Genomic DNA, 26,611 nt, shown 5'->3' with positions numbered 1-26,611 from the left:
AATAAACACACGCTGCAGCTCTTGCACAGTTGTGCACCCTTCAAAGAGCTCTTCCCCCGCACCTCTTTTGGGGCCAGTCCCACCCTGCTACAGTAATTTGTAACTATGGGTTTCTGGCTGAGTTTCCTTTTCAGTCATGTAATTTCCTTTTTCTTTTCTGCTGTGGGACATTTTCAGATTTTCAAAGCGAAAAATCTGTATTCTGATTCACCATCCAACAACCCATAAATGTGGAAGAAAAATGTCCCTAATTTTGTCGTGGCTTCTTACCAGTGTTTTTAACACAAAAAGCCGGTTATCAGACTTAACAGCCAGTGAACTTCACACTGATCATCAGTGCGATGGTCCTGCAGATTCGCATCTTTTCCATGTGCAGGAAAGGTGTTGTCTGGGTAATGGCAGTAGGATTTTCCTTTTTTGCTTGCAACCGAGCAACCTTTCCTGAAGGAAGAGACAGTCCGGCCCCAAGCAACTCGTTCCTCAACGTCTGGGAAGCAGACACCAGACTTTTGGTATTGATGTGGTTATGTAGGATATTGATAATCTTAAATGAGAGAATATTCAGTAACGTGATGGCTGCTGCGCCTGTCACCTTGCAGAAGAACCTAAATGCTTTGCTACCTTTCCTTGGGCACCCCATTGAAGGCAGCCAGGCATCCCCGCAGGAGGCAGCCCCTATCACCCCACCTCCAGCATGGGTCCTGACTTCCCCCCTCTTCACTGTGTTGTGCCTGAGCCACTGGACATTTTTAGGCAATGACATGGTCATTACACAAAATACACACAGTTGCTTCTGCTGCAGGTAACAGAGGTACCTGCCAACTCCAAGCACCTTGAGCTCTGGAGACCATTTAAGCGCAGTTGTTGACAAGCTGGATTCTGTTTTATCCACTTTTACACACATTATTTTTTATCCCGTTGGCTAAAAGCTCAGTGTCAGTAGAAGCAACCTTTTACCTCTCTGGGAGACTATCCAGCATTTCAGGGAGGAACAGATTTGACAGTCTAATACTGGAAAGTCGACACCTAATTACCTCATTCCTAATTGATGTTGTCGTTTGTGAAGTTTTTTCTGGGAGCCTGGCAGAGAGAGGGGAATAGCTGTGGGGCTGAAAGCAAGGAAAAAGTGCTGAAGGACTCATTAAAAAAAAATTAATCCTATGTCTTCTTAATTAATGAGGGGGCAGTTTGCTGAGGAAGGGGGACCCTTTGCAAGCCCCAAAGGTAAGATTTTTGCAGAGAGAGTACAAGTTTGCACTGTCTTCCTTCTATAACTAGTTTCTAGACAGAAAAGACACAAAATCCTTTTCATGGGGATTTTATCGCCTGACTATTAAACATCTAGAGACAACAGGCACACATTAAGACAAGGCAACTCCCTCCCAATAAATTCGCATGCCCCATTTGCAAGGAGACATAATAGCTGTTATTTATATTGTACTTACATGTTTAATTTTCTTTATAAATAAAAGCTTTATGCCTCCCTTTGAGCCGGCTCTTACAGCCTTAGACTACAACAAAACTATTACTCCAAATTAGCACGGCATTCGGCATGCATTTTTATAACTTCCATGATTTTTATTGTGTTTTTTAATTATCTTTTTTCTCTCAGTTCTTTCATCAATCATATTTACAAGGCCATTGTTGTACTTGCTGCCAGTTTAGTGTTCTCACACATTTCAGCACACAGAAACTTCAAACTAGGGCAGCTCTATTAGGATCTCTAATATTTCTGAGGAGTCTGAAGGTGCTGACAGCATATGGTATGTCTTTCCCAGGCAAGTGCAACTGCCTTTAAGTCCATCTATCTGCGATTACCGGGAAGGGTAAAATTACACAGCATGCTTACCCTCCGAGTAGAAATCCTCTCCCCAGAGGTTAGAAACAGGGAAGAAACAAAAACTTTGAGAAACAAGAAGCATACCACAGCTGGAGATCTGACAAACAATAGAACAATCATCTGTGCTGCGCTGGCTGCCTTTGCAAAGCCAGCTTGTTTTGAACTCGAATCGATTACCTTCCTCGTTGTTTTGCCAGACAAATTATCTTTTGCTGACTTAAGTGATATATCAAGACCTGATCCAGAAGCCCTGCCACCCCCCAAACTCTCAGTGAGGGCAGCAGAAGCAGATCAAGGACGGCAGAAATTGGGCTTCTATTTCACTCGGGCAACATTCTTTTTTACCTTGTGCTCTCACTGATTTTTCTCCACTCCGCACCATCCTTCTATAGTAGGCATCTCAGGGGGTGGAGGATATCAGGAAACAATTTTATACTTTTGGGACTGCAGGAAAGGGTATTTCTCAGGGCTGCAGAAAAAGGGAAGTAGTTCCAAGCATCCAAGCATGCACATTGTCACCGCAGCCCTGTTTGCATAACAAGCCCATCGTGAACTGGAAAATTATGGCTATTTATCCGTCCCTCTCTTTACCCCCTGCTGCGCCTCATTTGGCAAAGCGGCTAAACGGTTTGCATTTTTGAAACCTAACGCTCGCAGATGGTTTTATTTAGAATATGGTTTATTGGTGAGACATGCTTCCTCCGTTTATTAAATTATGCCTGCTTTTTGTCATCCGTCATGTTGCCCGTAATTTCTGCACAAAGCTCGAGGGTAGGGTTTGCTGTTCCTGCTGCTGTCGGGTGGGGGTTGCTTTTTTTTTTTTTTTGGGGGGGGGGAAGTAATTTGAAACACGAGGGAGCTGCGAGCGCCAGGGAAGCACCCCGCCTCCGCGATTGCTTTTTGCTCGCTAAAGGGGCATGTGGCGCCAAAGGGGCGGCGAGCGGCGGGGTCCCGGTGCGGGGGGGGGGGCCCTCCCTGGCTCTTCCCTCGGGGGATGGCGGAGCCCAGGGTCGCGTTCCCCGGCTGGGGGGGCCGGTCTTGCCGCCGTCTTTCCCCCCAGAAGGGGGCGGGCGGCGGCAGCGGCTCCGAGCTGGGCGCCCGGCTGCTCCGCCGGGCCGGGCCGGGCCGGGCCCCGGGGCTGGTAGCTCCCCCACGCCCAGCCCGGGCGGGCTATGCCCTGAGGAGCCCCCCCTCGAGGGACCGGCGGGCGGCAGAGCAGGAGGTGGGAACAGGGGGCGGTTTGGGTTTGCTGGCCTTTTCTGGTTTTGTGTTTTTTTTTTTTTCCCTGCTTTGTGCGGCTGTTGGGTTTAATTTTTTTATTCCTCCCCCCCTCCCTTTCCACCCCCGGCGTTCAGAAGTAAGGCGGGAGTGCCGCGTCCCACAGGAGCTCCCCAACGGGCAGAACGGGCCGGCGGCGCCTCCCCCCCGGTTCAGGGGGTCCCCGGGCTCGGCCCCCGAACGCCCCTCTCTTCCGTTCGCCATGTCATTTCCTGTGCTAATAAGATGGTGGTCACGGCCGGGAGGGAGGGAACCGCCGCTGCCGCCTCCTCCGCCAAGCCCGGCCCGACCCCGGGACTTGTCCTCGCCTCGGAATAGGCAGCGGGGCTGGCGGGGAGGGAGGGCGCAGCCAGCTGGGCTCTCCCCGCCGCTCCCCTCCTCGGGCGGAGCGGGGCGCCCCCCCCCCTCCGCCCCCAGACACCGAGGCGGGCCCCCCGCGCCCGCAGCGCCGAGGTGAGTCAGCCCCGTTAGTAGCCACGGTGGCCACGAAAATGGCTGCGGAGGGCGGAAGAATCTAGGGCGGGTGAGGGGTGCCTGGGTGAGGGGTGCCCGGGGCGGCGGTGGCGACCGATATCGCCCCCCTCTTCCTCTTCCTCCTCCTCCTCCCCCCCCCCTCCCTCCCTCCCCCCCCCCCCCCCCCCCCATCCCGGACCCGTAGTCGGACCCGTCCCCGTCGCTCCCGCCCTTCCCCTCACGTGTGTGTCGTCGTACGCCCTCCCTACCCCCTGGCGGCCGTTAGTGGTGCCGGTGAGTGACGTGGCCAGCGGCCAATGGGCGGCGGGGGTGGGCGGGCGCGCGCCACATTGGCACGCGGCGGGGGGAGGGGGTGTGTGGGTGGCCGCCCATTGCAGTGCCGCAAACAGGGCGATCGTTCGGTGGGGATCGGTTGTTTCGTTGTGGGTTTCCCAGCGCCCCGGGCTTCCCCGCGGCGCCGGGAAATCCGCAGTAGTTGCATCCTGCTAGCAGGTATCACGCCTGCAGCGTCTCCCGGGTCCCTTGCAGAGTGCAACGAAAGAGTTGCCCTTGTACCACTTAGCCAGGATACTTTGTTGACTTGCGTGGAAAAACTTCACTAGATGCATTTTTTTTTTGGTGTGTTTTTCCTTTTATTTTTTTTTAAGTTACTGTATTTTTCTGGCTTCTTTGCGAATGCTCCAGAAGAGCATGAATTTTATATATATAACTTGAACCAAATTCCTTTATCTCTTGGCGTATTCCAAAGGGAAAAGTAAGATGCCTCCGGTGCCCCACTGCAGATACTGGAAAAAAGAAGCCAGGCCATGAGCAAAGCTCTTGGCTCGTTGTTGCTTCCTCTTCTTTCAGTGACTAATGCTTCTCATTAACAGGAGGAGAACTGGCACAACCAGCTTAAAAAAAACAACCCTGACCATAAGAAAGGGTTGTTTTCCAGCACTGCGGGTGTGCACGGTGTTTTGTTGAGTGGCAAAGCAGCCCCAGTCCCAAACATCCAGCAGCCCCCTGGTCCTGCGAGTGAGGTTTGACTCCCTGTGGGACTGGCAGAGTGTGAGCGTGCTGCTTGGGTTGGGCTTCATGTTGCTTGAATTTCCGTTCGTGTGATCACCAAGATTATAAGCAATGAAAGTGGAAAGGGAAATTACACTTTCAGCTTTCTAATGTATTGTGTATGAACCCCACAATAGACACACATCCCTGATGAGGATGGTGCATTTTTTGTTTTCAAGCGCAAGCTGCAGTCAGAAACGAAAGTATTCAGGTGATGTGTATTTGCTTCCTGCAAGGGGTGCATTGAACAGAGGTACTCCTGCTCCAAAAATAATAGCTTAGTATAGGGCTGAACGATGAGGGCTCTGGAATCATGTGACGTTTGCAAAGAGTTCAAGCGTCGGGGCTGTTGGTGTGGCAGGTGGAAGGACTGTGTTAACGAAGCCACTGTGCCCCTGTGGTATAGAGTAGCAGGACCAGGCGAAGCTGTTGTTCCCTCCTGCTTGGGGGTCATGTCAAAAACTGCTGCTCCTTCTGGCTGTCTGTGGGCAGCTCCTGTGCTCCCAGCTTGGTGCCAGCTTTGGTGTAGAGCTTGCTGGTTTCAAGAGAGCAGCCTGTTGCTTCTCTAGCATCTGTGGGGGACCATGCATTAAGGACAATGCTTTCCAGGCTGGTTTATGGGGGGTTCTCTCATTCCAAGCCTTAGTGGTCGCTGGTAGCAATTACTTATGATTGTTGACGGTCATACCTAGTTTTAAATAATAAGGACAAAAGCAAGGACTCCTCTGAAATCTTATTTCTGATATACTAAGGCAACATTGGTCTTATTGGGATGGGGTGGATGCCCATTGTTTGCTTGTAATGCTTGCTGGAAAGGGATGGAACTGCTCAAAATGGGTAGGAGGGGGTAAGGTTGTGTCCATGAACACTGCAAGAGGAGCCTGAAGTGGGAGGGCTCCTCTGCTGCAGCAGGCTGGCACTGCAGTTGGGGGGGCTGCAAGCACTGCAGTGAGTGCAAGTTGCTGCCCTGAGTCAGGAATCGGAGTAAAGTATATGTATTGAGGAGGAGAAAAATTACAAATCGGGACAAGAGGGGTATTTGGTCTTTATGTACAGAGTACCATATACACTTTATCCTTCCGGGTTGGTTTTTGGTTTTGTTTTTTGTTTGTTTGTTTGTTTTGAAAAATATTTTTTCCCCTTTTGTAACTTGTGTTTCATACTGGTTAATTCGCAAGCAAAGCTTGTGTTTTTTGGAGTTTCCCCCCCCATGTCCATTTATGCAAGAAAAGCGTGTGCTTTTACGTATTTATTTGTTCTTAAAGTTGCTATTAGCAGGGCCTCTTTTGCTATAAATGCTACTAGCCATTTCCAAAACTCTTAAAATACTGCTTTGGCCATCACAAAAAGCCTGATATTCATGACATTTCAGAGTAGCCAATTTAAAATTGTTATTGCCAATCCAGTGTTGTTGGCATGTGTGTGAAGGTTTGCATGGAGAAACTAAACATAGTCCCAATGGAGAAATGTTTTTGGTTTAGTTTTTTTTGGCAACCAAATAATAATACCGTAGATTAACGGGGGGGCATCCAGAAGGAAGAAAGAAACTGCTAACACTTGATCTGAAGATACTAAGCTGTGTAGCTGTAAGAAGTAATGGCTCCTGTTCCCATTGGTGTGACGCAGGTGAGAACTTTTGATGCTTACTTTGCATTGGGAACATGTAGCTGAGACTTATGAACAACTGGTTTTCCTAAGAAAGCCAAAACAGGCAAATATTGCTGCCTTTTTTTTTTTTTTTTCCCCCCCTCCTCAGTTTGGATTGCAGCTTTTTGCCGTTTTAGGAAATCTGGAGTCAGTTGGACACACATCTGTGTGGGCTTGACACGTCCTCTTGCATCAGTGTTAAGTTCTCTCATCGGGGCTCTCACCTGAGCATAGCCCAGGGCTGAGACTGCTTGAGGCACAGGCGTAGCCAATGGCAGAATTCCTTGTGGCCTGCCACTGAGCAGCACCACTGCAGGATGCTATTTTTTCTGCTATGCATCTTCTCATGTTTGTCGCATGTTTCATCGCGAGCACTTCTGTATGGCGCTCCTGCCAGAAGCTCTGTCATACAGGATGAGGTTTCTTGGATCAGAGCACCTGTACAGCTGCGGACAGTTTTAGTGCCTGCTTTTGCACCGACCTTTCTATAGTAGTGGAGTAAAGAGGGCTTTAATTTCACAGGCTGTTCCATTTTTCCTGTGACCTCTTCTCTGCTATCGAAGGTGTTTTTAAACAAAGCCTCTAGAGCAGTGGTCCTTCTAAAGCTACATAGTCAAATCTTATTTTTCAGGAATCCCTGCTAGTTAAACTTGCCCATGCAAGGGGATTTCGGTAGCAAGCCCAACTTCCTGAAGAAAATGCAGAGAGGACAAGGTGAGAGACTTGCATCGCTATGTGTGGCATCTTTAGAAAGAAGGTGAGGGAAAAGTGCTTCAGAAAGGGAGGAAGCTTGTAGGTAAGAGAAGCCAAAGAAAGAAAACACAGAGCAGGCCTGTAGCTTCTTTGGAAGGTGGGAGCAGCCAAGGTGGTTGGAGAAGAAACCTGGTGATGAGGGCAACACAAGCATCCCATGTTAGGGAAGTTTTTCTTTAACATACCTACTGCATGATAGGCACCACTTTACTAATAGAAAAGACCAGGAGGATTGAGAGCAAGGAGGGAAAAAAGCAGAGGTGAAGGAGGTAAATTTTGACTTGGCACCTAGACTCATGCTTATAATATGGGCTTTTAGAGGTCTCATCACTGCCCTTACCATTTAGGCTTTGGACTTCAGCTAGAGTCAGTGAAGGTGGTACTAGTGCTGGTGTTTTGCCCTTTTCCATCCCAAACTCTGCACATAGTTGCAAGAACCTGTGTTTCTGCTGAGACAGACAAGCAATTAAAAATATTGACACTTAAATCTTTGCTATAGTGCTTACTGGTCATTGGTCCATTTTTGCGAGTGGGATAGCTAGTATCCTTGACAGCTGTTGTTCAAAGGCCTTGTCTCTCTTGCAAGGCAAGGAGGCAGCACTCTGCTGTTTCAGATTCGGAGTGGTTTCTGTGCAGTCAGAAGGTAAAAACATTACACGTACAATTTAAGGTTTAAGCTGCAGAAACTGGCAGCCTCCAAAGACAGATCAGTAATGCATACTGCAGAAGACCGTTTCAGTGCAGTCCTTTGCTCATGGACAGCCATCAGTAAGAAGCCCATCAGAAGGGTATTGTAGGCAAAGTTGTCCAATTTGAGAACACTCTGATAAATGGCTTCATCTCTGCCCCCTTTCCTCTCTTCTCCTTAGGCTTTGGCTTTTCAGCAAGACTAGTTTTGCTTTGACTGTAGTGACTTGTCCTGGAGGAGGGACTGCCATTCCAAAATAAGTGCTGGTGTCGAGCCTTGTCAGGGCCAGCATTCCCAGTGACTGAGCCAGGCTGCCTGTGCTGCAGTCAGCTGAGGGCTGGGTTTTGCTGGTGGAGGCTTGACCGTGGGTACTGGGGGTGATGGTGAGAGTGCATGGGAGGCGACGTGGGGGAGTATCTTTTGTGGCAGCTCTAGAATTGCTTTAATTAGCTACCCCTGAGAGCCAGTGGTGCTCCGGCCTTGCACAGTGCTGGGCGGTGGGGGGAGCTGATGCACTGAGCGTCCTTTGCCAGTCCCCAAGCCAGGTTATCGCTGTGTGCTGGGGAGCACTGGCTCCAGGCTCCTGAGTGCAGATCTGGGTGCTGTGGGCACGCAGCTCCTGTGGCTGCCTGTGAATGCCCTTTCAGAGTATTTTGGAGTATTGAAGGCTGGTAATTGGAGCTGATGTTGGTCAGGGACATCAGCTGTTTCCAGGCTGATAACCGACGTGAATTATTGTCCAGTACGTTCCTTTTCAGTACAATGAAGCTTTATTTTGAAAATTATCATATAAGCAGTATCATGCTGAGTGGAGTTAAATGTGGTCCTTCAACTGCAGACTCAAACAGCTGAGCAGGCTAAGTGTACATAGCATCTTCCTCGAAAGATGCCATAAGTTTGGCTGGGATTACCTTTCTACTCCTAGCATGCTCCTCTTTACACGTTTCATTTGGATAAATCTTGACTTCCTCATGTCTCTGTATATTGGGGGATTTTGCTGTTTGTTTGGTTTTTAAAAAAAATTTCTTTAGTTCTGAGCCTGCTGGAGTACTTCATGTGGTCTCTTTAAATTGGAGACCTTTTGCCTGGAAAGACTAATGCAAATGTTAAATACACCACGGTTTGCAGAGTCCCGTCCTTTTATCCCTTCAAAGGAAATCAATGAAAACACTTGGAAACTGACTGAAGGAAAAATCGATATTGATGACACACAAACATACTTTTGTGAACAATAAAATACATTCTAGAGTACACACCTAGGCATGTAGATTATCTTTTTTGAGCTCAGATGGGATCAGTTAGCTCTTGAAGAATAGAAGCTTTTTAATTAGTGAATTTCTCTTCCCTTCATGACTGGGAAGGGAGCTGTCTTACATATGGTATGAGTGTAAGTTGCTTTGTTCCTTGAGAAATTTTTCCTAAATCACATAGTAAGTGACCACTGGATGGGTATGGCGGTACCTGACCCTCAGTGCAGAATCCCACCAGCTAACTCTACATTGCTGTTGCAAAGGCAGTACCTCCAGACAGGTGGATCAACTTACTACACCTCCTGGATGTCTTGAGAGCTAGCAGCAACTAAATCACATGCTAACATATCCTCTTTAGGTCTGATGGACTAGTGGTTGGTTGGGTTTTTTTAACTAGGTCTCATTCTGTAGTCAGTTGTTGAAATGCTGCTTTTGAACTCTCTTGGAGTAGTTGGTGAACTTTTGTAGTCCCTAGGTGACTTACATATGTGAAGTCCCTGCGATGTCCTCTCTCTTCTTTTTGTACTGGAATTGAATGGGTTCTTGGGCTCTCTCCATGCTTCTAGTAATGAGCATTTTTAAAACATCCACAGCATAGAGGACCACGTATTTCTGTACAATCCAGTACCTTTATGTAGAAGACACACTTGAGGAGCAGGAGGCTGAAGGAATGGACCAGAATTGCTTGGCCCCTGCTGGAAGGTTGTTGTTTTTTTTTCTTCAGTTAGCTGTATTAGGATATACAAGGTCTAAACATACCTCTCTCTGTATGGAAGGCAATGTGCAGATCAAATGGTGGTGGTGGTGAATTCAGCACATGGATATCTGATTTCTTGGCAGATCTGACACTGGGACTGCTGCCTGCCCCAAGGAAAAGGGGGTCAGTGTGATCCATGCCCAGCCAGTACTTATCCAAGTGGTGTAACATGAGCCCCGAACCTGTAGACAGATTTACCAGCCCTGAATAATGTCTGCTGTACTGTGAGATCTTATCTCCCTAATGGCCTGCAAGAGGGTACAAATGAGGAGAAATAAATATGGTTCTTGCTTTTGCTTCCTCTGCATTTTGTAGAACAGTTGATTTGTTCTCAATCTGGCTGGTATGTTCATTAGTGCTTTTAAAGGACTGAGCTAGTTTATTAGACTTTTAGGAACAAATGAAAATATAATTTGCTCCTACCTTCTTGTCCCCTCCTTCCACACCCCCCCCCAATATTCTTTCCCTTTTGCTGAACAAGTAAGAAAGGAGTCGCTTGCTGTGTCCTGAAGCCCAAGTTAGAGTCAAACCACTGTTACAAACATAGAGGAGCCATCATGTAACGTCCTTCAACAGAAATGAACAGGCACCAACTGGAGAAATTGTACAAAAGCAGGATTTAATCTTTATTTTGTGTCTGTACCTATAGGTCCCAACTGAATGGGGATCCCCCTGCAGCTGAGACTGCCTGCCTAGAGGTGTTGGTGCTGCAGAGGCTTTACAATTTGACTGTAGATTCCTGAAGCTTTTGAGTTAGGTGGCGGGAAGGGGTATTGCTCAATACCAAGTGCCTACTGGAAGTGCAGAGATCTCTAGGAGAGGTGGGGGTTTCTCATCTGCCTTTGGGGTAAAGAGCTTTGGGTTGCGATTTGTAAGTAATACCAGCTTCTCAAGAAACTTGCTGTCCTGTGTCTGTATCAAGGGTGAAACTGTGTCTTGTGGTTCATGCTTTTTACGTGACAGAATTTAAGGGTAGTCTTGCAAAAATCACCAATGTGTGTAAAGGCAGACCAGCACTCGGTTGTCGCTGTTGAACACGTTGTTGGCTTTGTGCAGGAAAAGGGCACTCTGGTGAAATCCACTGATCTTTCTGACTCAGTGGGGCAGTTTGAATTATGTGCATAGCTTGGCCTTGGCTTACAGATGTGTGTGCAAACCTGTCCATCCTGTCAGTCCATCTCTCTAACACCAGTGGAAAAAAAGACAGAGTACTTCAGGTAATCTTTTGTTTTGTTTTGTTTAAAAAAAAAAAAAAGAGAAAAAGCTGGAACTTCTAGAGAAGTGTTGAGTGAAAGGCTGTCTCGTTAAAAGATGGATGTGCTCTCCAGAGGGGCTAATTTAGACGCTAACAAAATATATGTGGAGCTGATTGCTGGCTGGGTGCCAGCCACTGAAGGGCACCGGAGGCTGAAATGCCAGGCAGCACTGGTAGTGCTGGTACTTCAGCCCATGATGGTTGGGTTGCATGAATTATCTCTCTGCCTTCCAGCTAATTTTATCCTGTTGGTTTTTCATGAATCATTTCCCATTTCTGTGGGTAAGAAATGAAAGTGGAAGTTTGCTAGCCAGGATAGCCACATCTGCTATTTAGAAAGTAGCATCTGGGGTTTGCTTCCTGCCCACCCCTACGCCTTCCCTTTCCCTTTTTACCTCCGTTGATGTTCAGATACATGAATCAATGGTGTCACTCACCCACAGAAATTTTTAGGCTGGCCAGCCTGTACAATGCAGGGGTCCTCTGGATGCACGTGAGCTCGTGGTGGGCGGCTGGGCGACATTGGCAGTGGGTGGCAGGCAGGTGCTGAGCGCTAAGTGGCAGGGTCCCAGGCGCATAGCAAGGCTGGCAGGACTTGACCGGGGTGTGTTGAATTTTCTGTGCATGCTGTGTAAAACATTAAAAGCACTCCAGTATCTTTCCCTCTCCCAGCACAGCAGAAGAGCAGGAGCACTGTGGTAGCCCAGCCTGCTGCATGCACTTCCTCACTCTAGCCTTTTTATCTGACCACGGATGGGAGCAGAAGGCCATGTAGGCAGTAAATTCACATCTCTGCTTTTTATAAAAGCATCTATGTGGTAAAAAACTTAACTTTTCCAGACCCAAACGTAGCTTCTCTTTGTTGAGTTGCATGCTCTTGATTGTCATTGAAGCTTCCACCTGGGCCAGCAGCAAGGAAAGGATAAGCTGCCTATCCAAAAGTTGAGCCCTACAAGAAGGGATCCAGGGACCCACATAGCAGTTGTGTAGCACAGATCCTGTGGGTAAGCAAAGTTTTGCTGACAGCTGCGCTTAGGAAAAAACACATTCCCTTGAAACAAAGTGAGCACTAGGTAAATGAGAGGAGGTCTTTAGCTCGCTGATGTTCATTTTTAATTAGTCTTGGTGGATCACAGCAAATCCAGGAGCCTGGAAGAGTGATTGCTTTGGGGCCATTCTGAAAATGGCCAAGTGGATGGCCTGGGAAGTTATAGGTTGGGTAGCATGACACCAATCCTGGGTAAATATAAAGTAGGTCATGCTTGAAACTTGATGTTATGGAAGGTGTCCTGTACTTCTCAAATGGGTTTGATTTTGTTCTTTGAGAAGCTTACTGTTGGCTTAAAGAAAGATCTGTAGATGTGATAGACTTGGGTATAGAAGGCAGTTAACTCAGTGCACAAGAACCCAATTTATATCTAATACCAAAGAATATCAATAAATATGAGTGACTTACGAAGTGAATGTGGTGATTAATAGCGGGTCAGCATGCAATAAATAAACTGAAGCATCAGTATGAACAGTAAGGAGAATGAAGGATACTCTAAGCTAAAGGATAGTATTAGCACACTAATGAATCAGCTGTTTCTGGATTAACTTTAAGTTGAACATAGAAGATGGTTTTTCAGCATCAAAAGATCAAGGCTCTGGCATTGCTGCCTTAGATGAGGGGAGCTATAATCCAGCTATTTTAAGCTAGAGTTTGATAATTTGGCAGAAGAGTCTCTGCAACATGATATGTGGAGACTGTGTTTTCAAAGAAGTAGACTTGATGACTCTTCCCTTCAAATGAGGGGAAAGGAGAAGTCAATGCTGCCTGACACTTACTCAGTGATGCAGAAGAAAGCATGTCTCTCAACTGGCAAAATGCGTAGATGAAACAAGTTTGGTGAACTACAGGTATTGATAGGGGCAGGATGGAGTAATGCAGTTTGTTTAATAAACGAACCCATTGAAACAACATTGTTTTCATTCAGACAAGCAGAGAGTTATGAACCTGGAAAGACATGTCCTTAATGTGATCTGCAAAGGGGGCCTGGGTCCCGACCAGTCCCATGTGAGAACATGAGGGTCGGAATGGACAGGCAACTATGGGGAGCTTTCTCTGTCTGGTCCTTGCTGGAAAAGATGGCTGTGATTTTGGACACACAAACGGGGAGGTAATGAATCAGGGTGATGAGGTAGTTTCACCATCTCTAACCGTTATATTTACTCCAGACGCAGTTTTGTACCAGTGTGGCTTTCTGGTGCCAGCATCTTAAAATAACATAGAGAAAATTGGAAGAATTACACAGAATGATCAAAATTGTTGGAAAGCTGAGAAGGTACTGCATGGGTGCATACCCAGGGGTCTGCTATGTATGTGTTTTTACTCAGTGCTTATCACTATTGCTATCCAAACACCTTTCATTAGTGCCTTAAGTAACAAGGCTTACATCTTCTCCTTGGTTGTAGTCTTATTCTGTCCTTGGGGAGAAAAATGGTAGTGGAATAGGATCTTGTTTTAGTACTGGGGTTTTGTGCCGGTTTGTTTTATCTTTATAACTGTAGGTATATATATTGAAGAAGCCAAAGGCAAAGAAGTGCAACTGGCAGATCTGACCAAAGATGGTGAGATTTGTTACAGCTATTAATCTGGGAAGCAATTCTTTCCATTTGCTCAAAGCAGCGTCCCAACATGCCGGGTATTTCAGCTTTTCCCACAGGGTTGCAGGGCTTTTTGAAAGAACTGCTGACTGATGCCCAGAACTAGAGAGATTCACATATAACTTGTCCATGATGGGGATTGGCAGTTGAAATAAACTGCTGGTGAAGTGTTGGCTTCTTCTACCCTGGCTAGACTCAGATGGAGATTTTGCCCTGTTTGTAGGCTAAAGGTAAGGGCATGTGATGTGCAGGGGATCTGGTTGACCTAATTCTCCATTCCACCCTTATGCTGTGAATCTGTGAGACCAATGCAGAGAGCTGAATACAGCAAAAATGAGAAATTTCTGGTTCAAGGGAATTATTTTTAACGTATTTTAAAAATGCAAGTCACTTGCTTATTCTTTCAGCTGTAGTGAGTAGCTGCCATGGCTCCATGGCATGCCGCACTGTTTCAGAGGCTTAGGCTTCACAGGAGCTTTATGTTGTCAGCATCCCGCTGTGTTGAGTCCTTATTCAACACTTAATGTAGAGAAGTTGCACCAAATAATACCCAGGTTGCAGAGGCTTGTGCTGATCCATGACGCTAGCTTCCTACTCTGACATCAACAAAGGGCAAATGCTCCGAACTGACCATAAAACAGAATTTTGTGTCAAATCCTGTATAAAGTCAGCAGCATTTTCCACCTTCACTAGAAGCCACCATAAGACAAACTTAAGACTAGTTCAGGGATTATTTCAGAGGTTCTTTTCCTTCTTCCCCCTCTGAAATGCATCTGTCATAAAGTAGATCTTGGCAGCTTTTAATAGCATGTTTTGCCAATGAACCATGTAGGAGTTGACAGTGTGAACACATCTTGCATCCCCTTGAAATGACAGGAGGAGTTCCAGGTCGGCAAATGGGAATTTCCCTGTCCCCAGCCTGTCTGCAGTTGGGATGACAGTGGGAACTTGGTGTCGTGGCACCCCAATGCCATTTATTGTGTCAGTTGCTGGTCTTGAGCAAGTTGTTGAAACCAATGGGAACTCTTGGCCCTCCCTGTTGTAAAACAAGTTTAAGTCTCGTGGTTTTGAAGCTTGCTCTCTAAGCTTCTTCAGAAAGCTGCAGCAAAACTGGTGGTGCTTCCAGGTATCTTTCTTGTTGTCCTGACCTTCTTCAGTGTTTTGAGAATTTGAAACTGAAGTAAAATATTTTATCATCTCTTCTGGTGAATTTATGGCTACTGACTGTAGTGGAATAATTGGCAATGATTTAAACAAGCCCTAGTTGCAGCCCATGTTGCTCAAATCCTACATCGTCCATGCCCTATAATTTTCACTGATTTTTAATTCTTGACTGCCCCAGCCTGTCTCCAGCTGTGCAGGCTGCATTCAGCTCTGCTCTGCAGTTGTTGGGGAAGAGCCCTGGCCTTGGATCAAGCTGGGAGGCAGGTCATCAGGTTTTGCCCTGTTGCCGGCCTTCACCGTGCTGGGATGCTGCTCTGCTGCACCGCCGGGTGGGGGACAGCTTCGCCCATAGGAATCCTGTACTTTGAGGGGGAAAGTTAAGCCAGTGCTGTGGCAACTGTCAAGGTGAAAGTAATTTTTGCTTTCACCTAACTGGAGCATGGGGTTAGTGTCTGTCTGTGGACAGTGGTCCTCCTCTGAGCAAACTGGTTCTCCCTCTTATTTTGTGGGATCTGCTGGTATTTGCACTGGTTGCGAGCGTGAGCTGTGTAGCCAGATGGTACTTCATAAAGTGACCTGAAATGGTTGGCATGGCTGAGGGCTGTGGTAAGTGAATTCACCTTGGGGAAAACAGTTAGCTTGGGTCTTTTGTGTCTGTTTAGGGAAGAACTCGGAACTTTGAATACTGTGCTTTATTCCCCATTCTCAACTCATCAGTAGCTGACTGTTCTGGATTACTATTTCTGGCAATAATATGCAACTGTACAAAAAGCATATGAATTCAAGTCTGTCTTTCACCATGGGCCTGCACTTTAAAACTAAAATGGGGTATAAGCTACGCAAGATCTCTCTTAAGAGGGGATGATATCCAGAAGGCTGGCAGTGAGAAACTGAGTGAAGGAGCTGTGTGCTGAGGACGGGATGGATTCCTATATGGCTGTTTCACATGCAAGAATGTCCCAATCTGGGAAACGTGCCAGTAAAATGTAAAATTGAAGCTCTGTTCTGGAGGCTGATCTATGCAGATAAGAGTCTGTGGCTGTTAACTAATAACTACAAGAGGGGCAGTGATAAAGGTGGCATACCTGAGGACAGGAATTCACAGGTTTGTTCATGCTTAACTCCATTTGGACATTTTTTTCCCCACATTAGAGATTAACAGCTCAGATGTTCTTGTGTTTTCTACTTCCCTGGTTGTGAGCAACATGGTAAAGCCACTGGAGATCTTACTGTGTGTCATGCAGAAACATGGCAGGTGCTTGCCTACTTTGTAAAGAAAATGGGAGAGGTTATGTGACACTGCCTGTGAACCTGGGGATGCCTCTTGGGATTTGTTGCAGTCAGGCTGGTGTTCTGGGCCTGCCGAGGGGCATTGTGCCTCATACCACAACTGGCTTTGCTGTACAAAAGACTTGATGTTGTGTGCAAACAGCACCTGGATCTTCACAAGCATCCGTCTCACCTGGGGATTGTCCTTATGACATGCTGCTAGGACTTTGGAGTAGGCTGTGTACACACTGACACTGGGAGGACTGGCTGTCCTGGTGGCCACAGGGACACACACACTGGAGGTCAGGCACCCCATGGGAATACCTTCAGCAGTAACCAAGGAGCCTGCTCCGCTTATGCTTACATGGTGCTTCTCCATATCATCTGAAATCTTCAGAGGGTCTTCATATTTAGCTATTAGAACAAACACCACTATAAAACACCACTATAAAAATCCGGCCCCCCCCCAAAAAAAAAACCCAAAACCAAACGCCAAAACCAAACCAACAAGGAAGTGGAGGGAGTTAAAAGTGCAGAAAGTGAACTAGAACTCTTGCAGTTGTGGAAAACTAAAGGGGGAGGAGAAGGGGAAAGAAACAGAAACTAATGGGCAGTGAAATTAGGAAAAATTAAAAGTAACTTTAAATACATCAGAAGCTAAAAGAGTCCTAAAAGCACAGTCGTCTACTGATGCCTAGAACTGGAGAAATGTTGAATGTTTCTTTTCTGAGGCTGCTGGAGAAGCTAGATGATGGTATCAGTTACAGCAGCAGTGTAACATGCTCTGTTGTAGCAATGGCTTGGGAAATTACCAAGCAGCAGCTACTATAGCAGTACATTTTTAAGATTGCTGTTCTGGCTAACTTGCATCCATGGATTTTAAAAGGGCTGGGTGAGCAGTGCTCTCTGGGCAATAAATGCTAATTTTTTTAAAAAAGTATCCATAATGAGTTAGACTGAAAAAAATATTGTGTGTTAGTCATAAACAAGTAAGCTACTCTCAAGTCTAATCTGGGCAAACTAGAATACTAGGATACCTGCAGTCTGATATTGACTTCCAGTAAAATAATGTAATAGCTGATAGGGATTGGGTCGATCATGATTTAAGGGGGTGTTAATTGTAATAATCTGTCTGTATGGATTTTTTTAAAATAGGTCTTTTCTAACATGGTATGATTTTCTGATGTTGCTGTAATTTTGCTTGATATAGGTAGAAGTGTTCATATAGCTTGCATGTTTAATGCACTGATGTCGTGGTTTAGCCAGCAACTCAGTCCCACACAGTTGCTCACTCACTCCCCCACCGGTGGGATGGGGGAGAGAATCAGAAGGGTAACGCTCATGGGTTGAGATAAGAACAGTTTAATAATTAAAATTAAAAAAAAAAAACAAACAACAAAAATGCAATGAAAGGAAAACAACGAGAGGCACGAAACCCGGGGTGGGCGGGGAGAGGATGATAAACCACTGAAACAAACCGCACGCAATGCAGCCACTCACTGCCCAATGCCGCCCCTCCCCCAGCAGCAAACTGCCCCCCTTAATATACTGGTCATGGTGTCACGTGGTATGGAATGAACCTGCCATTGGCCAGTTGGGGTCAGCTGCCCCGGCTGTGGCCCCACCCCTCCCAGCCTCCCACTGAGACGGCAAAGCACGGGAAGCTGGAAAGGTCCCCGACCCCCACAGTGAGGAGAATTAACCCCTTCTCAGCCGAAACCAGCACAACTGAAGTTGTGCCACAGGTCATCGGAATAAGCAGCTAGAATGATTCAGTGTGTCATGTACTGTTAAAGTGGGTCCAGAGGACGGCCACAAAAATGATCAGCAGGGTGGAACAGCTCTCCTACGAGGACCGGCTGAGAGGGTTGGGGTGGTTCAGCCTGGAGAAGAGAAGGCTTGGGGGAGACCTTATTGTGGCCTTTCAATATTTAAGGGGGCTTGTCAGAAAGATAGGAACAGGCTTTTTAGTAGGGTCTGTAGTGATATAACGATGGATAATGATTTTAAACTAAAGGAGGGTAGATTCAGACTAGATATAAGGAATAAATTTTTTTCGATGAGGGTGGTGAAACACTGGCATGGTTTGCCCAGGTGGGTGGTAGGTGCCCCATCCATGGAAACATTCAAGGTCAGGTTGGATGGGGCTCTGGGCAACCTGGTCTAGTTGAAGATGTCCCTGCTTTCTGCAGGGGGGTTGGACTAGATGATCTTTAAAGGTCCCAAACTATTCTGTGATTCTATGAATAAATGAAAACCTGACTGAATGACAGGTCACAGCGTGACAACAAAAGGAGAGCCATTGCTCATAGTGTATTTCTAGAAGTGTCAGCTGGGAATTGTTGTTTTGGCTTGATGCTAATCAAGAGGTGGGTGTCAGTCTCTTTTCCCAGGTAACAAGCAATACGACAAGAGGAAATGGTCTCAAGTTGCACCAGGGAGGTGTCGTGGTTTAGCCAGCAGCGTAGCCCCACACAGTCACTCGCTCACTCCCCCACCAGTAGATGGGGGAGAGAATCAGAAGGGTAATGCTTGTGGGTTGGGATAAGAACAGTTTAATAATTAAAATTAAAAGAAACAACAACAGAAGTGCGATGTAAAGGAGAACAATGAGAGACGCAAAGCCCCGGGGGAGGGGGGAAGGGAGGGGAGAGGGGGAACGAACCGCCGAAACAAACCGCACGGGACGCAGCCGCCCGCCGACCCGGCGCCGCGCCGCTCCTGAACTGTAACCTGCCCCCCCCTCAATATACTGGTCATGGTGTCACATGGTATGGAATGAACATCCCATTGGCCAGTCGGGGTCAGCCGCCCCCACCACGGCCCTGCCCCTCCCAGCCCCCCCCCCCGCCACGCGGCAGAGCGCGGGAAGCTGGAAAGGTAGCCGACCCCCACGGTGAGGAGAATTAACCCTTCTCAGCCAAAACCAGCACAGGAGGTTTAGATGGGATGTTAGGAAAAATTTCTTCACTGAAAGGGTTATCAAGCACTGGGACAGGCTGCCCAGGGAAGTAGTTGAGTCACCATCCTTGGAGGTATTTAAAATACGTGTAGATGTGGCCCTTAGGGACATGGTTTAGCGGTGGACTTGGCAGTGTTAGATTTACAATTGGACTCGATGATCTTAAAGGGCCTTTCCAGCCTAGATGATTCTATGTTTCTAAGTTTGTCGGTGTCCTGGAAGAAAACACAACGGTAATTTGAATCGTGTCTGTGGGCAACAGAAAGTTTGGGCGAGTCACAAGTAATAAAAAGAGGCAAGTTAGTGGTGGAGTTACGATCGCATGTATACTGGGTGAGACAACAAGAAGTTGTGTGGCTGTCTTAGAAGTGGGCACCTAGTCACAGAGCAGGTGGGAGGGCTGGCAGGGGGTGTGTGGTGGCCTGGGAGCTGTTGCAGGAGCTAAGGCTCTTACGGCAACATGGTGGTTCACTGAACACAAAACCCCAGCTGAGGCATGGTGGCCAGAAAGTAAATGTGGTACTTGGACGCACCTGTGGAAGTCCTGAGCATGGGCAGGGAGGGTGTTATCTTGGCACAAGGTGCCACTCCCATCAGCTCAGGAGTGCCACAGCCAGTGCTGCACAGGAATGTTGCTGATAAGTTGGAGGGAGTTCAGGGAGGACCATGAGGAGAGAACTGCAAAATGTGCTGTACAGTAAAATGAGGAGCTCTGTGTGTAAACTAAACACTGGATTTTTTTTTTTTCCTTGTTGGAGGTCTGCTGTAGTTGAACCAGGAGTTCACTGAAGGAAGCATGGTGGCCTGCCTTGCACAGGAGCTCAGACTGGGTCATCACAGGGTCTCTCTCGCTCCATAATGGAGGAGTCTTCTTGAGGGAAGAATGGGAAGGGAAAAGCCATTTTGTCTTCTAACAGATGTTTGCATCTCTTCCTACTGAAGACTTGGGGGTTGTGGGTGTTTAAACTCCAGGTGCCTTGTACATCAGGCTTCCCAAACTGGTGGGTTTTCTGACTGAGCATCTGCCCCGCAGCCAGCATCCGTCTGCTGTGCCAGCGCAGGTCCCACAGCTAACCAGCTCTGGGGCAGCACCTTTACTTCTTTTTTAACATTTTCCCCCTCCCCCAGCTGCTGTTTTTTTCCCTGCTGAGCTGCTTTACTGCAGACTTTTGAAGAAAGTCCTTTGCTTCTCCTCTGGGAAGGGCAGGTAGCCCCTGCCTGCAGCACTGGCTGGTGCATGGGGACAGGACTGGAGAGCTTCCTTCTCGCTCTGGAGAATGAGACCATGGGCTCAGCCTGCCAAAATAATGAGACCCTCCTTACCCTTAATATTACTTTCCTTGTGACTGGCTATGGTACTTCTGAAAGAAAATGTGTCTTGTTTTGGGCATCTTGTAAAGGCTTGAAAGTGTGTGTGTGTTTGCATGTATCTAGCTGTACTTATGCTGAGGCTTTGCTTTCAGAGCACTATATGAATATTAACTAGTGCTTCCTTGACACAGGCTCGTTAAAGGTCTTTCAGGCTGCACATTGGCACGTGAGAAGCTGGGCTAAAAGAACTAACCATTTGTCCATGGCACAAAGAAGAACCACAGAGGCTGAGAATAGTATTCCTTCTTGCTGTAAACAGGGCACAAATGCAGACCAGACTTCCATGGCTCTCAGTCCCATACAAGCATGTGCGGAAGAAGGAAATTCCTGTCTTCAGGGGTTTGTGACCTCAGAACGTGAATTTCAGGATGCCTAGAGCCAAGTTGCAATGGGGACGGGCTCTTCCACCAGCTCCCCTGACAGAAGGGGTCTGCTCAGCTGCTGAGGCTGCTCCATCAGGTGTTGCAAGTATGCAGTGTAACAAAGTGTGCTGTCAGGCAGCAGACATGAAAAGTGGGATCACAGGGGACGTTTGGGGGAGCAACTGTGAAGCCTGTCTGATCTGGTATGGTGCCTGAGGCAGCCAGTCTGTGTGCCTTGGAAGAAGACTTAAGATGAGTGCAATGAAGAGATGAGCAGCGCTCTGCTTTATTCCTTGTCTCAAGCTGGGATGATCTGAAGCTTTGTGGCCCTTCCAAATATCTTAATATTAACTAAACCAATTCCAAATTATTATCACTTGCCTTATCAATATTTTCTCTTCCACACCGTACCATGTCATCATTTTGGAGCTTGCTGTCCTTAGACATCATTGCGTGACAGAGCAGTGGAACAGGCTGCCCAGAGAGGTTGTGGAGCCTCCTTCCCTGGAGACATTCAAAACCCGCCTGGATGCGGTCCTGTGCCCCCTGCTCTAGGTGTGCCTGCTCAAGCAGGGGGGTTGGACAAGATGATCTCCAGAGGCCCCTTCCAAACCCTACCGTTCTGCGATCATTGAATGGTTCCTGGCTCTTGCATTGAGCTGAAGGAGAAGTGTTTTCACCACTCGCTTGCATACCAAAAAGGTGGTGGTAGCTCAGCTCCTGTCATCGCAAGAGACAGGAAGGTGGAGAGCATGACTCGTGCAATTTTGGTGGAGTCTTCCAGGGGACTGTAGGCCCTTACCTGTTTGTCAGAGGTGTCTGGAGCACACAGAATGCTCCATCTGCAGGGGTGTGGTACACCATACTTAGTTCCTAGATGGAGACTGGCATATGTTATATTCAAAGACTGATCCTGGTTCGTGCCACAACCTGTGTACCTCTTTCTTGTCATATGTCCCCAAAGACCTGCTCTGAGGTAGTGGTGCTCTGTGTTTCCATAACACATCCCACCCATCAGTCTTAAATTCCATGCGCAACATTTTTATTGGGTGCTGTGGAGCATACTTCAGATTTCCTGTGCTTCAAGTTGCTCCATGGTGTCTCACGCTCTTCACCTGACCTGCAACTGAACTGCTTTTTCCTCCCTGGCGGAGGAAGGGGTTTCCACCTGTGTGCGCACGTAGGTGCCCCAGCACATGATGGCGGCACTTGGTGCTGGGAGGGAGTCTGCTCTGCTAGCTGCCCCTTGGACTGGGGGAGGAAGGTTGTAATTTCCTGGCCACTCATTTTTCTCCTCCCTTCATTCTTTTTCAGAACATGAGTGAAAACTTAAAAGACTGTTTGATCCAGACCCAGGCTTCCTTAGGAGAGATGGTGACGATAAAAACAGAGGCCTGCTCTCCACGCCGGGACCAGGAGTATGGACAGCCTTGGTATGTGGCTGAGCTTTGGTTTGATGTACTTTAACCCCTTCTCTCCACTTCTCTCCACAGCTTAAAGTTGGTTTTGAGGGATATACTTGAACCTCTCAAAGTTACTAAAACCCTTCCTTGCAAGGTCTGCCTTGAGGTGCATGACAGGGGTGCTCACCTACTCGCGTGTTAGGCACAACACATGCTACGTATGCTAGCTCACATCAGGCCTTGCAGTTCTGGTATGCATTGAGGGTCATGCCTTGCCTTTGAGCAGCACATTTCCCAGGCTGTAGCAGAGCCTCTCTGCTGGTGGGAGTCCTCTCTGCCACTCTCCTGCCCAGAGTGGGACGTGCTAGGTGTGTGCCACTGTCGTGGTTCAGCCTCAGCTGGCAACTGAACACCATGCAGCCACTCGCTCACTTCCCCCGCCACCCCTGTGGGATGGGGAAGAGAATCGGACAAGCAAAAGAACTTGTGGGTTGAGATAAGCACAGTTTAATGATTACAATAAAATGATAATAATAGTACCAATGATTATGATAATAATGACAATAATGTTAATATAATAAAATGGAAAAGGAAGGGAAAGGGAAAGGGAAAAAAAGGAAAAAAAAACCATGGAAACACAAACGATACAACCGCTCACCACCTGCCGACCGACGCTGCCCATCCCCGAGCCACGATTGCTTCCTCCTCCCCCGGCCAGCCCCTCCCAGGTAACATACTGGGCATGACATTACATGATATGGAATATCCCTTTGGTCAGTTTGAATCTGCTCTCTTAGCTGTGCCCCCTTCCCTCCCGGCTTCTTGTGCACCCAGCAGAGCATGGGAAGCTAGAAATGTCCTTGACTAGTACAAGCGCTACCCAGCAACAGCCCAAACATCTGTGTGTTATCTCAACAGGTTTTTTTTCCATGCTAATTTCAAAGCACAGCACTATACCAGCTAGAGTGAAGAAAATTAACTCTATCCCAGCTAAAACTGTGACAGTATCCACCCCTTATTCCATATCATTTACATCATGCTCAAATCCCATACTATTCAGTACAAATTCAATAATCCCTACCCATCTTCTCATCCTTTAACAGTATATGCAGATTTTTCATTTATCATTCCCCTAGTCTATGGACCACCCCTGTAAAATGCCTGTGAAATGTCCATTGAGTTCATTTAGTCCGGTACGTTGGGTTTCATCTATTGTAAGAGTCTTTCAGAGAGGTGGTGTGTGTGGGGTCAGGTTGTTGCACGTCAGTCCTTGTTCCATCACTGCTGCACTGGTAGTTCTTGTTCTCTCACTGCTGCACTTTGCTCGGTTCCATTGAAAGTTCATTTGCTATTATTATTAATTGGGAGATTCACACCGTGATAACATTCCATTGATATGGCATATAGCAACCATAGTAGTGATGACATACAACATCATATAGCAATTAACAGCATATTATTCAGTTCATTGGCTGTTTTCACTCAAAATTAAATCCCCCTGAGGTACACACCGGACTCCTCCATCTTCCCGCATCACCCACCAAGTGCACCCAGGTCCTCCAGCAAAAGCAATCCCGTAAATGGGTTTGCCTTTGCCGGAGGCAGGAAGAACCCAGACTTTTGCCCAGCATACTTTTTGTGTGCACTACAGGGACTCTATCCCTTTCCACAGTATGTAGGATTTCTGACTGGGCAGGGCCAGCTTGATTGGCAGACACCCTCATGTTGACTAACCAGGTGGCTTTTGCTAAATGTGTATCACAGTGCTTAAATGTTCCACACACACCCCATTGCTCTGAGTGTAGTTTTTAACAGTCCGTTGTATCTTTCGATTTTCCCAGAGGCTGGTGTGTGACAGGGGATGTGATACACCCACTCAATACTCTTTGGGCTCTTTGGCCCAGGTGTCTCTGAGGTTATTTCGGAAATGAGTCCCGTTGTCTGACTCAATTCTCTCTGGGGTGCCATGTCGCCACAGGACTTGTTTCTCAAGACCCAGGATAGTGTTCCGGGCAGTGGCGGGGGGGACAGGATATGTTTCCAGCCAGCCGGTGGTTGCTTCTACCACTGTAAGCACATGGCACTTGCCTTGGCGGGTTTTGTGGGACTGTGATATAATCAATTTGCCAGGCGTCCCCATATTTATATTTCAGCCATCGTCCCCCATACCACAGAGGCTTTACCCGCTTCGCTTGCTTGATTGCAGCGCACATTTCATATTCATGGATAACCTGTGCAATAGTGTCCATGGTCAAGTCCACCCCTCGATCACGAACCCATCTGTATGTTGCATCTCTCCCTTGATGGCCTGAGGTGTCATGGGCCCACCGAGCGAGAAATAGATCACCCTTATGCTGCCAGTCCAGATCAACCTGACCCACTTCAATCTTGGCAGCCTGATCTACCTGCTGGTTGTTTCAATGTTCTTCAGTGGCCTGACTCTTGGGGACATGAGCATCCACATGGCATACCTTTACAACTAGGTTCTCTACTCGGGCAGCAATATCTTGCCACAATGTGGCAGCCCAGATGGGTTTGCCACTACGCTGCCAGTTGCTTTGCTTCCGCTGCTATAACCAGACCCACAGGGCATTTGCCACCATCCATGAGTCAGTATAGAGATAGAGCACTGGCCACTTTTCCCGTTCAGCAATGTCTAAGGCCAGCTGGATGGCCTTTACCTCTGCAAACTGGCTCGATTCACCTTCTCCTTCAGCAGTTTCTGCTACTTGTCGTGTAGGACTCCATACGGCAGCTTTCCACCTCTGGTGCTTTCCCACAAGGCGACAGGACCCATCAGTGAACAGGGCATAGTGCTTCTCATCTTCTGACAGTTTGTTATACAGTGGGGCTTCTTCAGTACGTGTCACCTCGTCCTCTGGTGATATTCCAAAGTCTTTGCCTTCTGGCCAGTCCATAATCACTTCCAAGATTCCTGGGCGACTGGGGTTTCCTACTCGAGCCCGCTGGGTGATCAGTACAACCCATGTAGCATCAGTTGCATGGTGTGTAGAGGACACGTTTCCTTTGAACATCCAGCCCAGCACTGGCAGTCGGGGTGCCAGGAGCAACTGTGCTTCAGTACCAACCACTTCTGAAGCAGCTTGAACCCCTTCATATGCTGCCAATATCTCTTTTTCAGTTGGAGTATAGCGGGCTTCAGACCCTCTGTATCTCCGACTCCAAAACCCTAGGGGTCGACCACGGGTCTCCCCTGGCGCTTTCTGCCAGAGGCTCCAGGTAGGGCCATTCTCCCCGGCTGCAGCGTAGAGCACATTTTTTACATCCTGTCCTGCCCAGACTGGCCCAAGGGCTACTGCATGGACTATTTCTCATTTAGTCTGTTCAAAGGCTTGTCGTTGCTCAGGGCCCCATTTGAAATCATTCTTCTTCTGGGTCACTTGAGAGAGGGGGCTTATGATCAGACTGTAATTTGGAATATGGATTCTCCAAAAACCCACAACGCCCAAGAAAGCTTGTGTTTTCTTTTTGCTAGTTGGTGGAGACATGGCTCTTCTTTTGTTGATCACATCCATGGGGATCTGACGACGACCATCTTGCCATTTGATTTCTAAGAACTGGATCTCTCGTGCGGGTCCCTTAACTTTTCTTTGTTTTATGGGTAAACCAGCTTTCAGGGGAATTTGAACTATTTTCTTTCCTTTCTCAAAAACTTCTTCCGCTGTGTTGACCCACACAATGATGTCACATATGTATTGAAGGTGTTCTGGAGCTCCACCTTGTTCCAAAGCATTATGGATCAGTCCCTGGCAAATGGTAGGACTGTGTTTCCACCCCTGGGGCAGTCGATTCCAGGTGTACTGGACACCCCTCTAAGTAAAAGCAAACTGTGTCCTGCACTCTGCTGCCAGAGTGATTGAGAAGAATGCATTAGCGATATCAGTTGTGGCATACCACTTGGCTGCCTTGGACTCCAGTTCGTACTGAAGTTCTAGCATGTCTGGCACAGCAGTACGTAGTGGCGGAGTGATTTCGTTCAGGCCATAATAGTCTACTGTTAGCCTCCACTCTCCATTAGACTTCTGCACTGGCCATATGGGACTGTTAAAGGGTGAGTGGGTCTTACTGAGGACTCCTTGGCTCTCCAGTCGACGAATGAGCCCATCGATGGGGATCAGAGAGTCTCGATTGATGCGATATTGCCGCCGGTGCACTGTTGTGTTGGCGATCGGCACCTGTTGTTCTTTGACCTTCAGCAACCCCACAACAGAAGGGTCCTTCGAGAGACTGGGCAAGGTAGACAGCTGTTTAATTTCCTCTGTCTCCAAGGCAGCTACACCAAAAGCCCACCTGTACCCTTTTGGGTCCTTGAAATACCCTCTCCTGAGGTAGTCTCTGCCAAGGATGCACGGAGCCTCTGGGCCAGTCACAATGGGGTGCTTTTGCCACTCATTCCCTGTTAGACTCACTTTGGCCTCCAA

General features: G+C 47.6%; 1 protein-coding gene across 5 annotated transcripts in view; it reads left to right on the top strand.

Moving 5' to 3' along the window:
• Window positions 1–2,862: 2,862 nt before the first annotated feature.
• Window positions 2,863–26,611, top strand: part of PRDM11 (PR/SET domain 11) — a 64,995-nt gene continuing 41,246 nt past the window's right edge. Inside the window, exons 1-2 of one of the 5 annotated variants that reach the window (XM_075094291.1) lie at window positions 2,863–3,062; window positions 22,081–22,199. In XM_075094291.1, the coding sequence (XP_074950392.1) occupies window positions 22,084–22,199 (116 nt within the window). In that variant the 5' untranslated portion in view covers window positions 2,863–3,062; window positions 22,081–22,083. Of the gene's footprint in view, window positions 3,063–3,317; window positions 3,572–22,080; window positions 22,200–26,611 lie in introns of those variants that run through there. The other 4 variants (XM_075094293.1, XM_075094298.1, XM_075094294.1 and 1 more) reach the window with 4 other exon arrangements.

The sequence above is a fragment of the Phalacrocorax aristotelis genome, chromosome 5 (genome assembly GCF_949628215.1).
Source record: "Phalacrocorax aristotelis chromosome 5, bGulAri2.1, whole genome shotgun sequence".
NCBI lineage: Eukaryota > Metazoa > Chordata > Aves > Suliformes > Phalacrocoracidae > Phalacrocorax > Phalacrocorax aristotelis.
The sequence above is the reverse complement of the archived record's forward strand: the minus strand, read 5'-3'. Positions and strand labels throughout refer to the sequence as shown.